We start from the raw sequence: 19,103 nt of genomic DNA, 5'->3' as shown, positions 1-19,103 counted from the left end.
CTCGTTCTCGGAGCTCTGCGACCCTGTGGGCTGCTTCAGACTGACCCAGCCTGTGTCTTGTGCCTTTATTACCAAGCAACATAATTGACTTTTTAATTGCCTGTTCATTATACAACTGTAGGGCACAGCACTAATCCAAGACTGATCATAATTGAGTGTGCAGTCGCCTCCTGCCAAGCAAGAGCAGTGCAGCACACAACACAGTGTGTGTGTGTGTGTGTGTGCGTGTGTGTGTGTGTGTGTGTGTGAAGTTACTACTGATTGTCCACTGCCAGAAAGTGGGACACACAGGGTTTTGTGTGTGTGTGTGTGTGTGTGTGTGTGTGTGTGTGTGTGTGTGTGCGCTTGGGGGATGCAGAGGCTGGATATGCACATTCATACTCACTCTAATTCACCAGCATCAGCACAGATGACAACACGAATACACACATTTATAGAAACACTGCTGTTTACAGTGTTTTTATCCACAGTGGTTTTTCCCGTATGAAATGCTATTTCAGATGAATTACGAATGGAATGTTTCAGCTGTCAGGTTTCGATATTTGTAGACAGTTAAAAGAATAGCTCACCATTTTGTCAAAAACACGCGTACTGACGTTTTTTTTTTGTGAGAGTGAGATTTTCAAATGGAATGCTGATGCTCAATCTCGTGTGTGTGTGTGTGTTGAGAACAGAGCTGCAGTCAGGACATGGTTAACCCAATTTAGCACAAAGACTTGAAACAGAGAGAAACAGCAAGCGCCGCTCTGGCCCAAAATCAAAAATACACCACCATCACCTCGAACGCTCAGTAATTAACACACTGCATCTTGTTTGTTTAGATGTAACAGTAACAGTTTGTGGTGTTAGGGGGGCTTGCATGCTGAAACTTCTCTATTTATGGGTGACAATATCACAATTCAATACTACATAAGCAATGTATACAGTATGCAGTACTGTGTATACAAATTATTAGAATACATTGATTTTTGCAGGCAGTATCCATGAAATCAACATGAATCACTGTTATATTAAAAGGAAATATTGCATCATTGTCTGTAAATAAAGATGGACGTAGCCTCTGTGACGTCACCCACAGGTTTCTGAAGAGCAGTTTTGAAGCTCAGAGTGAGCTGCTCCACTGTTGACATCTTGGCAGTAAAGAAAGGGGCCAAGAGGAGGGGCGTGCGCGGAGGGAGTCTTCAGTGCATGCATACTTTCACCCACCTGTCACTCAAAGAGGCCACGCCCTCAATTCTTCATAACTTTAAGTCTTAATAAAATGAATTAATGAATGAATGAATCAAACAGTTTTTGTACCAGGCTGTAAACATGTTTATTTCTGCTGTAAAGTTGGACATTTTAACATGGGAGTCTATGGGGATCGACTCACTGTTGGAGCCAGACTCTAGTGGTCGTTAGAGGAACTGCAGTTTTAGGTTCTTCAGTGTCGGCTTCATTTTGCCGCCTGATTACAAAATGCGCACCACTGGACACACTGCGACTGCTTGAACATTGCAAATAACTAACGGTTTTTCCCACGTTTTAATGCTTTTTGTTTGTTTTCAAGATGTCACCGCTATATTCAAACAGACATGGGACAAATTAAAGGAAAAACCTGAATTCTGACGGCTCGCGGTGACATAACACCTTCCTCAGACACTTTATGTTAATGTTTCCTTTAATTAACCTGTATATTGTTTTGCATCTCAGCCATGTCCATTCTGCAATGCATTGTTGGAGAATATTGTACCCCAGCAAACTCAAAACTCATTTTTCTTTGCTGCATTCCGACTGTTTTGAGTGGCTTCAACTTTTCCACTACATACTTAAAACCTGCTTAGAATGAGTATGTAGCCTGTGGCTTAGAGGTACTGTAAACCGTAAATCACTGGTTAGTGTGTGTATGTGTGTGTGTGAGCATGTGACTCACCTCCCATGAGGAAGAGGAGACCAGCCACATACTGCATGAGGCCTCGGTCCCAGCAGCAGCCGAGCACGCCGATGATCCAGCCGAAAAGGATGATGGCCACCGCCATGCCCATGAAGCCTGCCGTCATCCGCCGCAAGTCTGAGGAGGCGACAGGAGAGAGGTTCCACATTATTAGAAGAGGTGAAGAGAAAACATGACACACACGTGTTCTTTGTATCTGAAAGATGGGAAGTCAGAGGAGATTTTTTTAAACACAATAGGTATCACTGTGTGAATTTCTCTTCTTATCACTCTATATCTTTTTCTTTTTCTTTTTTTTTGGAAAAACATCTGACTTGGATGTGGCCAGATGTGCCACACATCTGACAGACAGCAGCTGTTTTCAGGCCCATGTGACTCAGTGTTGACTATGAGCTTTTAAACACAACTTCAACCTGCAGCAGCTGTGATGACAATGAGCGTCATCGTCTTTAATACACAGTCCCATTGGTAGCAGTTAACTCCTGGGCCTCGGTTGCTTCTGTGTTCCTGGTTAATGTGAGAATCACTGTGCAGAACTGAGATGATCCAGACCTGAACCTCGCGTTGGATTCTGTTTAGTAGTAAGTAAGTTGCCACAAACTCTACGTAATAAACACAGTATAGTTTGATTTACTGCAGCTTTCAGGCTTCTGGTCTCCTTCCCCTCCCTCATGTTTCCATCATGTTCCCCTTCCTGTTTGTAGCCAGTGTTTCTGTGTGTGTGTGTGTGTGTTTGGACGTGCTGGGTGTGGCTTCCTGTTTCTGTTCCCGCCAATTCTCTGACGCACCTGTGTCAGATCTACTCGTCACCTTTAACAAACTGCTGCGGTAAATACGCCGCGGCTCTTCACCCTCATTCCTCGCCGGATCATGAGTTCACCTTTGTGGTAAGAACGCTGCAACCACGCACACACCGCCTTCGCCGCGTGAACGTGGCGGCTGCCGTGGCTGAACTGCTGCAGCTCTGTCTCTCTACACAGAGTTTGCAGGTTACTGCAATGTTTTGACAGAAACAGTCACTAAAATTTCTCTGTCTCCACATGCAGCACCTGGTGGAGCGTGTACCACATGGACTTAGTCCTAACCGCAGCAGCCATGGGTATGAATCCCACCTATGGCCATCTGCTGCATGTCATCCCCTCTCTCTCTCCCGGGCTTTCCTGTCTACCTCGCACTGTGCTATCAAATAAAGGCAAATTTTTTTTCATGTCTGTGTGATATTCAGATTCAGCCTTTCTATCACATCACACTACATAGCTGCGAGACCAGAGACGCACATCTCACGCCTTCCCTGCTTACTTTGACAATAAACCATTCCTGTTAACTGTTCCGACCGTCTCTGAGTCAGAGTCTGAAACATGGATTTGATTTACAGCTTTGTATTAAGACAGTAATTATTATTATTGTATTTAATCCTGTAAACAGAGGCTAAAGGACTCTTTTTATATTCAAGACAGATTTTTTCATTTAAATAGCATTTTGACCGTTTGTTGACTCTGCACAAGGATATTCACCTACATTCATATGGAGTGTAACGATTTCAATATAAGCTCCCAGTGGCTTCAGACCACTCCACTTTTTCCACTGTATTCTTGTAGATTTCCTTTTGAATGGATTGGCCCATCAGTCTCCGCTCAGCAACTCATAATGACTAAGTGAAAACTGGTTTTTAGACTTTTTTGATAATTTATTCAAAATCGAAAACTGAAATCTCTCATTTACAAAAGTATTCAGACCCTTTATTCAGTACTGTCGGTTGACCTGGTTTTGGTCGGTTTATCTCATTCTTCCTTGCAGAATTCCTGTAGCGTGATGTTGCCACCACCATGCGTCACTGTAGAGGTGGTATTAGCCAGGTGATGAGGCACTGCCTGGTGTTCAGACATCCAGTAATTCATTCATAGTCATTTGCCTTTTGACTTGACTTGACTAAAAGTGGCTTCCATCAAGCCTCTCTACCATAAAGGCCTGATTGATGGAGAGCTGCTCTCTCTACAGTCGACAGTAGACTGTGAGAGTGGCTGTTGGGTTCTCGGTCACCTTCCTGACCACGGCCCTTCTTGCTTGGTTACTCTGCCTAGAGAGCAAAATGAAACTTTGCCCAGGCAACATACATACCGAGTCTGGCCCGGATACTTTAACATCTGTCGTCCTGGTACTGACTGACAGCTGGAAGATTTCCTGTAAGCTTGCCAGAACTTAGAAAGATGTAGAATTAGCATCTTACAATCAAGCTGGGTCAGATTTATTTTGCTATCTGGGTGTTTGGCTGGATAGCAGCATAAATTATGGGAACTTATGTATGTGTGCCTTCCTAAACTATGTGCAATCAGTTTGCTAAACACGAAACAGCGTCACAGCAAAGGATGTAAATACTTTTGTAAATGAGCGATTTCAGTTTTTGATTCTTTCTGAATTTGTAAAAAGGTGTCTTTATGGATTACTGAGTGTAGACTGATGGAAAAATGGCACTTTTATCCATTAAACTCCATAAATTGAAGGGGTCTGAACGCAAATACATTCAATTCCACTGATGATTGCCACAATGAGCCTGATATTATCATTTAACAGGTTTACATTAAACAACAGAAACATGCAGAATCGTGTTGAATGAAATCTGGAATACAAGCTTGTGTGTGATTTGTTGAGCTGAACCTTTAAGTTTAAATTCCTTAGGAAAATTGAAATTGAAAGCATATGTTCTACAAAGAGGACTTGAGCTCCTCGGCTGCCTCAGGAAACCAGCCACTGTTTTAAAAACTCAACTGTCTGACCCGCTCAGTGACGGAAGACAGGTGAAGTCACACTCTACTTAAATGTGTCTTTACCATCTTTTATACCCGGTGCGGTTTTGTAAATGCGGTCCATTGTGCAGAGGCAACATTGTGAGTGCTAACACAAAGAGGAAGCAGAGAGTGGATAAGGCCAGGCTCTGCCACGTGGACAGCAGTGTGCTCTGCAGGAGGCTAATGACAGTGACAATGATTAGCTGCAGAGAGCAGCTGAAATATGAGAAGTGGGGGAGGAAGATGAAGAGCTCCAAGCAAAACCCTGACTCCACTTCCACAAGTAGATTAGAATGTCATGGGTGAGCTGCTCTGCCAGGAGGAGGAGGAGGAGGAGGAGGATGAGGAGGAGGGAGGCTGGGGGCTGGCACAGGGCTCGGGTGGAGGGCACCATGTGGTGGAGCGAGAAAAGGTCAAAACATTTGGCCTGAGAGCATAAATGAAGAACAACGCAAGACAAGCCACCTCTCGTGTTGTACATGCTGCACATGTTCCTGCATCGTCGTCGCTAATGAGCCGTTAACACCCAGCATCCAACATCAAATATTATTGGTCCGAAACACGAGTTAGAGCTTGTCTAACCAATCAAAAAATGCCATAACAGGAAGTGGAGTAAGAAACTTTTTTTTTTAACATTAATCTACTAAATTCCCCATATCCACAGTTCATTTGTGTCGGTTTACATCAGTATAGAAAGAACTATGTGTGAGATCTCCCTTTTTAGCACGGAGAGTGTGAACAACGAATTGGACGGATAAACATAAAGTCAAACAAAATCCTATTTATTCTTTTGTGGAAAACGCTCTGCAGTCAGTGAAGACCTGGAGTGTTCAACCCACTGCAGCCTCCTCCAGCCTCTTGCTTGTCGATAAATGTCATTAATGTTCATTCCAACATTTTCCATAAGGTTATCCAGTGACGGTAAGGGTTGGCAAAACGAATGACTTTTCCATCAGCCTCAGGTGGACTTTGTATTAGGTGCTAATTGTGTTAATTGCAAATGTTAGCATTTTAACACATCAAATAAAGAGGAGGGACATTAAAAGCATCACCTGCTACACATCAGCAGGTGATGCAGGTGATGTTAACACTGCCATTTTCAACATGTCAGCGTGTGTCAGAGCTCTCTCACATCAGCTCTCCTGCATCTCTAGGAATACTTAATAGGTGGTAACAAGCTTACTATAGTTTATTGAACCAAGTGTGTGTGTGTGTGTGTGTGTGTCAGGTTCCTTCTGCCATCTTTCCATCAAGTACGGTCATGCCGCTGTTTCCGTACTCCTCTATCAAAGGCATTAGGCCCAGCATTCCTTCGTGATGTCACCATCGTATGAAGGTGCTCCTGTGTGTTCGTGCATACAGCATGTCCACATATGGTGAAATGCTGGTGTGGGCGCTGCTGCACCGCTTTGGCCAATAAACGAGCTTCGCTACTGAAGAACGGCGACGGCGTTTCCGCTACGCTACTGAGAAATGTAGTTAAACTGGTAACTACTGCCCAACACTGATGACCACCAACTGTCTCCTCTGTCTCTTTGCTCTCTCATCTGTCCATTGGCTGCAGGCAGGACAGCACGTGTGTCCATGCAATACTATGAAATCATAGGGCATTGTTACCCGGGGGGGGGGACACCACAAGGGGGGTTTTACTACATGGTTGTCCTCTGTAGTGCTTAAACTGGTGGAGTCCCACGGAGAGCTGCAGGGTCTGGTTCTTGACAGAGGACGTACTATGGGCTGATCTGACCTGACAGAAACACTGTCAGGGTGAGGAGTGAGGGGGAAATGTAGAGCAACCACTCACCCTGACCTACATCACTGCCAGCTAGCCTTTAGCCTTTAGCCTCTTATCAAACATATGAAAGCAAATACAGATTTATCTTATCCTGGACCCCTGAAAACTTTCAACCCCTGGGGAGCATGAACGCATTTCATATCTACCCGCCAGTTAGATTATGAGATATCTTATGTACTAAAGTGATATTTTGGACTGAGAGAAGTATAAGAGGGAAGGTCAAGGAGGTCATCGAAAATATTAAGATTCATTAAGATTCATCATTCCAGTAGCCAGTATATGGATCATACATGTGAGTCTGGAACTTTGTTTGATATGGCAAAGTGTATGTAATGTATGTAGGAACACTGAAACCCAGAACTACATGATATATGTGAAAGACACAGAATGAGCAGACAGACTTTGGATGCTGAACGGGACGAACAGTTCGTGCTCATGCCTTACTGTATAGGTCAGGAGTCGCTATGGTTACAGTGTGGGACTGACAGGCGTCCTAACTCGGAGTTCCACATGAGCTCTGTCATCATGAAGTCGTGTGCAGACATCAGCATGAAAAACGCTTCAGTCTTTGAAATTCATTTGTATTATATTCAGACACATAGATCCAGACATTATAGAGATGTACACATTAGAAATGCAGATTACATGTAGTGTGATAATAATAATAATAATAATACGTATGTTTCAGACATTTCTTTAGTTAATACCACAACACACATTACATTTAATAGTCTGGCCTTCAGTATATAACATATATATATATATAAATACAGCTCTCTGAAATCTGTATGACCTCCAATGATTTCCAATATGTACTACCTTGATTTCTACCACCTGTGGTGGTTAGAATGAATGAAATATAACAGCTGATTTTCCACAGGATAAAACTACTTTATTTACACTGGACAAAGGCAAAGAATTTACTCAAGAGAATTTACTCAAACAGGCAAAATTAGTGTAAAGTGACTCTTTAAGTAAACGTACAGGAAACATGGAATAAGTTGTCTTAGAATCAAAAGTGAAAGTGCTCATCATTCATAGTCGCCTTTTTATAATACTTGTATTTTCACTGATGACGTTGTAACGTATAAACAGTCTTCAAATGTTGTAGCTTATCAAAGTGAAGCTAATGAAACTACTATATAAAAATCCTTCAGTTTTATAGACTGGTGTTACGTTATATATGTTTTACGGTAAATCTTAATCTGTAAATAATAACAACTAACGAATTAACAGTTAATGTGATTCTCAGAGTCGAAATATAAATTAGCAAAAAACAAGTAAATTGTACATAAAAAAAGTAGAGAGTAAAGAGTAAAGCTGTATAACCCAACTAAGTATAACCTGTACTTACGATCAAATTTATTGAAAGGGACTGAAATCTGTTATGAAAATATTCTGATGCTGTTAAATATCTAGATTTTTGAATTGAATAATCATGTAAATCACATCTAAAATTTGGATTGAGACAAACCTTTGATTACAGTAAACACGTCTGTTCAACATTCACACTCGTAATTTCCTCCCTAATGCTTTTCTCGGGCACGAAGACAGATCTGTGTCCTCCTCATGCTCACGGCAGGCTGCCTGTGTTCAACACATCACGCTCCTTCCACGGCGTCTCCTCAGACAGAGGCCGCTCATGTCACTATTGTCGGCTGCGATTCTACGCTTTATTGATCATCGTCAACGCTGTCACAGATCTCCTGAAACACAACAGCGTCGCTCCTTCACGTACAGACTTTGTCTTTTCTTTTTCATTAGAGAAGACATTTTCTCAGTTTGTCTTTTTCCCTCTTCCAGCGTGACATGACTTATTTTTTTTATTTTTATTGAAATTAAGGTTTATTTTAACAATGTGTGTAACTCCTACAAGCGATGCTTTTAGTCATGTAAACTAAAAGAGCCAATAAGGAACATGGTGTCTGCTACAGCCTCTCCGCCGCCACAGCCGCCTCCTTATGTGCTGAGCTGTTGCTCTTGTTGATTTTATCACAGCGTTACAGTTCATGTATGTGTAGTTAAAAGGCAGGATTATGTCTCTTTGTCTTTGAGAGTTCCCTCAAAGATCGCTGCCTAATTGTAAAAAACAATTTGCTATAAATGGTCAACTCCATAAAACAAGTGTCACAGACTTGGTCCCGTCTGATATCAGGTCAAACATCTTGTTGACACATAAATGGTTTAAAGGTCGACTGGCTTCATCTGGAGGCATCTCATAATGTAGCATAAATGGTCCTAAATGGCCATGTATTTTAATACATTTGACATTAGTACCTGTGTAATGTCGCTACAGTAGCTCTAATTATATTAACAATTGATCAAATGATGCGATGGGAAAGTGTAGCTCGATGAACCGCAATAATGTCAGTGCTGTTTTTTACAGCTTGTTGTGATGCCCACACGTTGTTGCAGCTTTAAAAGAAGGATCACTGTATAAATCTTCATCGCTCACACTTTGTTTACGAGAAGCTCAATAATCTCTAATCTAATTGTGATGTATGTATATGTTGCTCCAGACTTTTAATCTGAAGAAACTAAACAAATCTGCAGTTTAAGGCTGAGACTAGAGAATATGCTGAAGCTCACAGCCTGAAGAGCAAAACAATGTGACTAACAATCCAAAAAGCGCATGGTGTGGACTGAAGATACCGGAGTGAGCGACTGCAAGAAATGAAGAGGAGGGATTTTTTTGGGGCCAAAGGTTTTCTAAGGACTGATGTCAGCTCTTCTCTGACACGCAGTAACTCACGGAGAGGGAAGAGACTGACTGGGCCGTCAGTCAGTGACTGGGAGGGAAGCCAGCAGAGGATTTTAACTCAACGCACTTTTCTGGCCAAATTCTGTGCTGACACAAAGTCTGCGGATCCATACGCTCAGTGACAGCCAGTTATTCTACATATACAATCACAATATTGGACAAATTGATTGAGATGATCATTTCTATAAAAGTGAATTTGATACCGTTACAAAGCTTGCCATGTCATTAGAAAATATTTCATTTAAGAATACCTTTTCATATTATTTGTGTATGAATCAAATTAATATGCTAGATGAAGACATTTATGATCGAAGCAGCTGTGTGGAGCTGTTGCCGGTTCACAGCAAGTTTTCTAATCCCCTCTATGAAAGCACAGTCCGAGTGTTTTAGAGATTAAGAAGGTAATTCTGTCATTTGCTTTAGCTCATAATCGGCATCACCTACTTGCTTAGCGCTTTTGACTTAGCACCCTTTTTTTTTTTTTTTTTTTTAATTTTCTCTGCTAACTGAGCGAGTGAGTTCTGCTGGCAGGTGATAAATGTGCTGAATTCCTTTTAAGGTTCGTCCTCTGATGTGTCTAATACACTCCTGTTCTCTTGCCATTGTGCTGCTCAACGGTTGAAACCTCTGCAGAGGGCTGGAAAAAACTCCCCCACTACACCTGACAAAGGATTCACACCTGCTGATCTCGCGCCTTATGCTATTAGCACATTAGTTATCATTATTATCATTATCATTATTATTATTGCCAAACAGTGACACTGTAGAAACTCATTCGTTCTTTCATTCGTCACTCCATGGTGTATTGAATCAATGAGGCACAATTCTAAATTAAAAACAGTAATGATTCATTTTCATGTAGCAGTGAATGTGGCACAATACTCTACATTTGTTGGGTTAGTAGCTATCAAGGAAGGATGAAAGGAGTAATGATGAGTGCTACACAAGGTGACAGCAGAACCTGAGAAAAATAACTTCCACTTCAGAGAGCAATCTAAGCAGACCTTCCTTCCTATGCAACAATTATCGCTAATTTAAAGCGACCACGAATCAAAGTGTTGGTTTCACACCTACAAACGTTTCGTAGGAATAATCTCTTCTGCATAAATCCCTCAGTGAGGGTTAAGGAGAGGTGAAATTCTAACAACGCTGTACAAATATCTGCTAATGAAATATGATCTGCATAACAAAAGCTAAGTAGTTCCCTGAAAGGAGGAGACAATGCAACACCATTGCCCTGTCATTCTGCCCAGAATGGCTTTTTCATCATTACCCCAAAAATCCCAAATAGCTCACGAAATAAATGGTAATCCAATAATATTCATTATGTATTAACAGTGAGACAAGACACCACAGGCAAAAACCTTATATACATATACTGTACATTACAGCAAGAGGGGTTTGTTCTATCATTCATCGCCTGATTCATATGAGATTTTATTCCTAATGACGTGGCAACGACTGATTTTTATGGCTGTTGACAGTATTTTCTGGTTTCTGTAGAAATCATCATTCGTCCTTCTAGGGTGAAATTACTAACACAGACAATGTGAGACCAACATCCACAGAGACTTTAACATCTACGTCACTAAACAGCAGTGACAAGTCTAGGATCCTCGAGTGTCCATCCAATGCTGCACCAGCGCGGCAACCGCATCACCGACTATAAAGCTACGGCAACCGACTCCAGCGCAACAGCTGGCCCGCCGCATCTTCAAACAGGTTAGCTCCTTGTTTATGGGTGACTGAGCATCGTCACGTTTTAATGCAGATACCTCACTGAGAGATCTGTTTAAACCCTGAGGCACGGTTTGATGCATGTCTCCTGTTGTCAGCCTGACTGTCTTGGTCTGTGGATTCTAGATACGATGGATCACAGCAGTCGGAATTCAGACAGGGCACTCAGGGCCTGTGCATTGGCTGGAGCTTGGAGCTGTCAAATCGTCATCCATGCCCCTGCGTTTGATTACAGTTCAACTCCCCCGGAAGTTTGAAACGTTTGATTGATGGATATACACTCAGTTATACTGTGCACATCCATCTGTGTGTTAGGCTAGTATTCTTTAAGGAGAAGCAGAGCAGTCAGTATCAGTTTTCCTGGTAGCAGGATTAGCTCATTTTCAGTATTAGTATTCATTTTATAAAAAAGTATTATTTGCTTCAGTGAGACAAATGGTGTTCATCGTTCTCCATCTTTTTTTGTTTGCATTTTTGTTCCTGGCTGGTTTATTTTGGATTTGCCTTCTTTTTGTAAGTTTCCTTTTTTTGGCATTAAATAAAACACCTTTCTCTCACTTTGGTTTGTCTCCATTTTGGATTCAGTTCTTCCTGAAACCTGACAGTAAGTTTGAAAATCTAAGAATATTGAGTTTCTTCTAGTTTGGTTTCAGTCAAATTTTGTTTAAAACAATAAACAGCATTCAATTGTGAACACAGGCCCAAATGATTAAAATATAAACAAACAGAAAACATACACAACACATTTTGTGAAAATCATCTTATGTTAAGATTTGTTGGGTTTTTTTTGTTGTTGCAATTTGAATTTCTAGGACTTGGTTGAACAAAACAAATAATTTAAAGAAATCACCTTGGGCTCTGGGAAATTGTCATGGATGTTTTTCACCACTTTCTCTCTGACTGCATTAAGCTGTGGGAGAAGCCAGTGGAGCATTTGGTGTCCCGGTATGTATTCAATTAGAGACGCAGTCAGAATTTACAAACAGACAATTGCAAAGCTAGCTGGCTATCTGAGAGAAAAATGAGCCTCAGTGAAAAGCGGAGTGACAACCCAAAGCTTCAAAATGTAATTGCTCCTTCACACGTTCGTGGGAATGTCCACATTTAAACATACAGTATACATGTGCCTTCCTTTCAAAGTAGTCAGCAACAGTTGAAAGGACGGCTACAGCATGATGCAATAAAGTAGATCCAACACTTCCTACTGTTGCAGCCCAACTGTCTACAGGAAAAAGACTAGTTTGCCATGTGATACGTAAAAGAGTATTTGACTCAGTCATTTCATTTATATTCATTTATTCCATTAGTAGTTTTATGGAGTATGAGTATATTTGTTAAAGATACATGATAATTTGACAGATTTTTCCAGTTTATTCATAGACATGTCAGTTCAAACTGTTGTTAACCTCCATCCTCCCTCTGCAGCCCACAACCTCACTGTGCTGTGTGTTGATGAAACCATGACGCTGTCCGTGGTGCTGAAGTAATAAACTTTATACAAACTCCTCATTTAATATTAAATTGTCTAATGTCAGGTCATTTTAAGAGACATATTCTTTCCAGAAGAAGTGAAGTAGCCGTTGTTAGAGTTGAATGTTGCTTAGCGATCTTTGATTTCCATTGCTACGGCAACACGTTGTAATGTATACGGGCGCTGTAGCCGTCACTTCAAACGTCACTGCTTCCATTAGGCAGGTGCTATGAGTGATTAGCATCAAAATTAAACCTGGTGAAGGGTCAACAAGCATTCTAGCAACTCTTTCAGGCTATACTTAGGCACAGTGGCAAATGCTAATATTAGCGTGATAGTAAATAACAGTGCTAATATGCAGAGGTTTAGCAAATACAAAGTTTACCATCTTAGTTTAGTGTGTTAGCATGCTAACATGTGCAAATTATCACTTAACACAAAGCAAAGCTGCGGCTGATGGGAATTTGTTTGGTTTTGTAGTTTTCCCTTCCTTTCCCTCTTAACTTTATTGTCTATCATTAATTCTATAACAGCTTGATCCACTTTATATGAAGTATACATTATGTCAGTTTTCCCTTTGTCACCCACCTGTATATAGGTGTGCTTATTTATTTATATATTTTATTTAGCGTTTTTGAAACCACTTTACACTTTACAATAAGAAGACATTTATAAAAGATTTATATATAGTTCATAATTAGGTTATCAATTAGCTTGTTAACACTTTATAAATCATAAATAAACTATCATAAACAAGTTATAGCACAGTTTTCATACATTGATGCAGGCTCACTATTTGCTAACTAGTAACTAGTAAAAGGAGCCTTATAGTAACTCTAATAAATGGTGATGTGTCTTACACTTTTACCAGTTATAAATGTTTGTAAATGATAAATAAATGGTAAAGAAACCTGAAGACGATGGAGGGAGAATCAGAGAGATGTGAACAGTGGGAGAGAGAATGGGTGAGCAGTTCACCAGGTAAAGGAAGGTCACCACCTGTGTTCTAGCTGGAATGCTAAAGTCCTAAAGAAGAGAGCGACCAGCAGAGAGCATCTCCATGTTAATCTCCACTGTGATAACAATCTGATCAACAGCTGTGATTATAATGAGGACGGCTGCTGAGAGCATGTAGAGGTCAACAACACTGCCGAGGCCTCAGAGGATGAATCTGGTCATGTGATATCATCATGTGATCTGCCAGAATTTGATCTGCCAGATGAAACTTTCTGAACATTAAGATGCTGACGGTGGTTCATTGATAGTAACTGAACAAACGTGATAAAGCAGCAGGTACAAACGCTCATGATGGAGAAAACAAAGAAAGCTCAGTAACTAATGAGATATGAGGCTGAACAGCACAGACAAATGTGGGCTCACTATTTGGCAAGCTATAGGTCACTGTTGCCCCTTTTTTCCTAATGTGTTTTAACAGCTTATAAATGATTTACATAGCTTTAACAATCTAATAACTAGTTATAAACCATTTATAAATCCTTTATAATGGTCGTCTGAATGTAAAGTGATACCATGTCTTCTATAAAAACTGTACTGCTGCTTCCAGACTTCCATTTGCTTTGCCACAGATTTGTTCAAACTGTCTTGGTTAGTGATAATAAAAGACCAGATGAGGCTCCTATCGTTGTTGCATTAAAGTTGTGGGAGTTGTTGCCATTCGCTGCTTCTGAGAGAAAAAGTAAATGACTAAAATAATGACATGTTCAGTAGAACAATAAACGTCCAAATAAACTGCACAAATGGAAAAAAAGAATGACTGGAGAATAAGAAGCACAGATGATCAGAACAACCACTGTCTTCACATTCAATCCTCTTGATTGTTAATGCTGCACTGTGAATAACTGTGGATAAAAAAAAAAATGCTGCTCATTTGTTTACTGTATCTGCATATGACAGGCTGCTGTCTATCTGCTTTTCTCTGCTGCTTAATAGGTTCCATTGTTCAGCTCTGTGCTGCAATTCCCTTTTAATTACATTCTTCGCTCCAGGACCAATGGCCCAATGAAACGTTATTTCATAAAAGGGAAATGGCTTTTGGTGCCTGTGTGGAAATGTTATTTCCGCAGTCTGATAGATGGAAATGAAAATGTCTTGCAGTAACAGCTCAAAGGTTGCCTGTTAATCAGCAGTTTGCTGCCTCGGATACTCCACTGTTAGAATATACGCTGTTATAACTCTGGAGTGTATTTTTAGATGACAGTGAACTGTTGTAGTGGACCTGGGCCAGTATGTGGATATGTGGATGGATATGTGTGGATGTTGTCATATTGTCTACATGTTGCCAAGTCACCACAAGAAAGAAGGAACATGCCAATTAACAACAACATTGGGCTTTAAATGCACAATATGTAATTTTCTGCCTTTTGCTGAGTTTGGTGACAACATGAAGTAGCGCGGGATCATGGGAGTTGTTGTCTTCATGACTATTGCTGATTCCTTCAGTACCAGTTGTTCAGGAGATTTTTAGCAGCAGCTGAATTATCCACAGAAGTCTCCTCCTCTCCAAAACAAACACACCCAGTGATTAAATGCAATAGAAACACGAAATAAAGCCGTTTCATGTTAAAAACCAATGTTTCGCCAACACTGTTTGGATGCAGGGCGTCTCAGAGGGGCTGGTAGCCGAGCTGCTGCTAATGTTTGTTCATCTCGTTTCTCTAAGATCCAGATGTCTGACGATTAAAATGAATTTAAAAAGTGGATAAAAAGTCTTGCTTCTGGCAGACAATCACAACGCTAATACAAGAGCAAAGGAAAAATGCTGGAAACGCTTGAGATAATGTTAGTACACATCTCACAAAAAATATATAACATAGGTCAAGTTGTTTCAAAGCATATTAATGAGGAAAAGTTAGATACTATACCTTTAACGCACTAGTGAGAGCTTCTGTACGTTCTCACAAGTTGCAAGAGTAATATACACTTTATTCAGATCCACTCTACAGTGAAAATGTTCCCACATGACAGAACAAGCCCACATTATTTTAAACGATAATTAGCCTTAGGACTCATTACCTCTTTTTTTTTTTTTTTTTTTTACAGCTTTCATCTTCATCTCACAGTCTTCCTCAGCAAATGGAATTATTGGCTCAGTTGGCATCACGTGACCCAAGTATGAAACTGAGCCAACTCCTTGACAACAAAGCCAATAACTTCCATTCACTGATCATGATTGTGAGATGCAAGTGAAAACCCTGGAAGAATATTTTGAACTACTGCTCACAAGTTTCATTCAGGTTATTATTTTTGTAGTTTAGTACAATATATCTATCAGTTATGTGCTCAAAGATGTGGGATCATGGCACGGGTAAAGAAACTGGACAGACTGGAAACAAACCTACAGATCGTCTGATCTTTCCACTACCTAAACCCAACCACTTAATTTGGAAGCCATTACTTAAAGGTATGTGTCGTAGGTCAACGTTATCACCATGCCCCAAGATCTCAGCAAGTAACTTGGTGAGTGAAAATCAGAATAAATAAACCTTGCAGGTCTAACCTCAAGTACAAGGCTTCAGTTCTGATTGGCCACAGTGCAACATACAGCAATGTCAGTGTTCCTATTGGTGCCCACGTTTTTTGGGCTCAGGGTGATTCATTCTGATGGCAGGTGTTGGTAGAGGAGGTTTTGCTGAGGTTTTGCTGCTGTAAGCATGTGGCCTTGTCACAGAGGCTGCCTGCAGCCACAGCTCAAGATATCGAGCTTAATTTCATTACCCCATGTCAACTGCCACTGGGGAGAAAACAATGGAGTGGGAAAATCAAATTATGCAAGATAACAGGAAGGGGGAGATTGTGGGTGTGATGGGGATGAGTTGGCAGCAGTGAGAGCAGAGTTAATGTCTTTAAACATATGTGCTATTTGCTGAGGAAGCCCTCACAATGCCCTGTGGCTTTTTTGGCACCGTGGTGAAGCCTTCATCCGGAGTGGGGGCCATATGCGCAATTTCATAGTGTGTCAGGCAGCGGCGGTGTGAGTACCCCTGCAGGTTGAGTCAGGGGCCCGAGGGAGTCAGCCAAGCAAATACAGAGGGAGGGGTAGACAGAGGACGGACGGGGAATTATAACTGACAGCCGTCTCCTGGAGATCAGGCTGGATGCTGGAACGATGGGAGACAAGATGACACCCTGGGCCTCCAGTTGGCCCTGGAGGGCCCAGCAGCTGTCAATCACCTCTCTTGGGTAGGCATGTACTGAGCACAGATGGTGACAGGATAGCTGGCATATGGGAGTGTTACTACAATGGCATTCTTATCAGCTGTCCATCAGAGTCTCCATGACAACAAGAAACAGAACTTTGATATACTTTTGATATGACACGTAAAAAATGAAATCAGCACCATAATACAATCAAGTCTCATCAGCATATCCATGATAAAAGTCCATGTATTGGCCCAGAGGCTGCAATGTCACATCCAGGAGTTAAACAAGAAGGAACAAATTTTTGGCTGGACCGCAACAGCAGGGCCAGCCCTATAATCATGAATGTCGCTGACTGACTGGCTGACTAATGGCATTTCCACCACTGGTGGAGTGCAGAGCCGCAGTCTACTGAGCTGCTCTGGTTTCCCAGCTGCTCAGGAACAGCAGGAAGAGGAGGAGCACTTCCAATACACTGAGCCTCTCCTCCATTACAAAAAATAAACTTCTTTCATTACATGTAACATTGTTACTAAAAGAGGCAGAGGAATTACTAAGAATAAGACAGACTGAGCAGAGTGAGCAGGAGATAGAGAAGTCGTCGGTAACGAGGCTTCGTACTAACTACTATGACCAATTCTTCATATCAACCACTGAACTACTGTATTGCTATGCACAAGTGCGCTGTATTACACCACTTTCTGATTTACTCAGCTGACATGCAGCTGTGGCATAATACAATGCACTCCATAGGTGCACTTGTGCATAGGAATACGGTAGTTCAGTGGTTGAAAAATGTAGTGCCAAAGGAAAGTCTTGTTCTCCATGAAGCTACATTTAAAGCTACATTTAAACGGTTATTGGATTGTTTCTGTGGCTGTTTTTAAAACTTTGCTGTCCCTAAAACATGTTTTTTTCTGATGGCCCCGTGCACAGCAACACATCGCTCTGCCACTCTGCTGGTGCTCCCGGTTGGCTTTCCTAACTGGGAGCACGCTGAACACAATCTACTGTGGGTAGTGTACCGACTATTCATGAGTACCTCACACAACCTCATGTCAAAAAACCCAAACTATCCCTTTAAGAGATCGTGTGCAACACCCTTAAGTAACTCCCGCAGCTAAGGAGAAATGAAACCTTAAGTGTTACACTAAAGTAGAAAACTTAAGGTGTTATGTGCAGCTGGCCCCTGCCTCTAATAAAAGTCTGTTACATTCTGAAGACGAAGAAAATAAAGACTAAACTTTTGTGGAGCCAGATACAAGCTGTTCTCTGTGTGACAGACTAAATAAGAAAGATAGTCTGTCTCAGGCCCTGGTGGTTCACCTGGTGGAGCACGTGACATTTGGGTTAATCCTTGCTGCCATGGCCCGGGTTCGAGTCTGGCCTGTGGCCCTTGCTGCATGTCATCCTCTCTCTCTCTATTTCTCTGTCTCTAACTATGACTGAAATAAAGGCAAAAGTTGAAAAAATAACTTAAAAGAAGACAGATATTCTGTCTCTTCTAACTTTCTCTCTGAGTGATCATGTTGCAGTAAATCCAGCTGAAATCACAGCTCAGTCTCTGTCTTTCATTTATGTGTTTGGTGATTTTGTCGGACGACGGGGCAGTTATAAAATTAGGATTTGACCATAGGTCCAGACATATACTGGGTTTAGACCTAGTTTTGTTTATGCTCAACAATAGAGCGAAAAAAACTTCCAACTTGGTGCTATGGGAATGGGGTCATTCAAATCCAGAGAGTATATTTGAACAATCGTCTCATCCTTTTCTATGACATCGGGCTCTTGCGAATAGTCAGAATAGTTATAACCACTTTTGCCTGAGGCAGCATCATGCCAACATTTTACACAAAGCAGTTAATTTGAAGCGTACCTCAGCCTCGAGGGCTGGTTTATAATCTGTCAGGATTAATCTGTAAAACATGCTGTCTGAGGTGGAGTGAAAAGCCCGGTCATAGCGATTTCATTTAAATACTGGGACTCACACTTTCAGACAGTCTCTCCAGGAAGACACTCATATTGTTGCACTTGGTTGTCCATGTGAAAAGTGCCACAGATAGTAGCAGAGAGAAAGAGGAATTCTCAGCTCGTTTCTCACCTCTGTGCAGTCGATCAAACACAGCTTGAAGTGGGTGTGAATGTCGTATCATTGGTTTTGGAAAGTTGCGGCAATGGTTGGATGCAGATTCCTCCCACTCCAACGTTGGAAAGGTGTGGGGGTTACTGAAGCTATCGGACCAACAAGCTGTTCGGACGAAGTATAGCAGCCGGAGAACACCTGCCTCTCCCTTCCCAGACTCCTCTTTCATCTCCCTCTCTAGCTGCAGACTTTATTCCTTTCTCTAAAGCTCTCTTTTCACCATAACTGTCCACCACCTTATTGAACCACACCTATTCCTTTTAGAGTCAAAAGTTCAGCCATTCCTGCTTGTTCCTGTCCCAAGTTCCTGTCTGTCTGC

The 19,103-nt window shown here is 41.4% G+C and overlaps 1 protein-coding gene across 2 annotated transcripts in view; it reads right to left on the bottom strand.

The window, feature by feature from the left end:
• The window catches only part of tmem178bb (transmembrane protein 178Bb), a 121,503-nt gene that overhangs the window by 4,502 nt on the left and 97,898 nt on the right, over positions 1-19,103 (bottom strand). For both annotated transcript variants that reach the window (XM_056367863.1, XM_056367862.1), the window contains exon 4: positions 1,913-2,050. In XM_056367863.1, coding sequence (XP_056223838.1) covers positions 1,913-2,050 — 138 coding nt within the window. The remainder of the gene's footprint in view (positions 1-1,912; positions 2,051-19,103) is intronic.

Source organism: Seriola aureovittata, chromosome 22 (assembly GCF_021018895.1).
Source record: "Seriola aureovittata isolate HTS-2021-v1 ecotype China chromosome 22, ASM2101889v1, whole genome shotgun sequence".
NCBI lineage: Eukaryota > Metazoa > Chordata > Actinopteri > Carangiformes > Carangidae > Seriola > Seriola aureovittata.
Note: the sequence above shows the minus strand (reverse complement) of the source record. Positions and strands in the feature narration are given on the sequence as shown.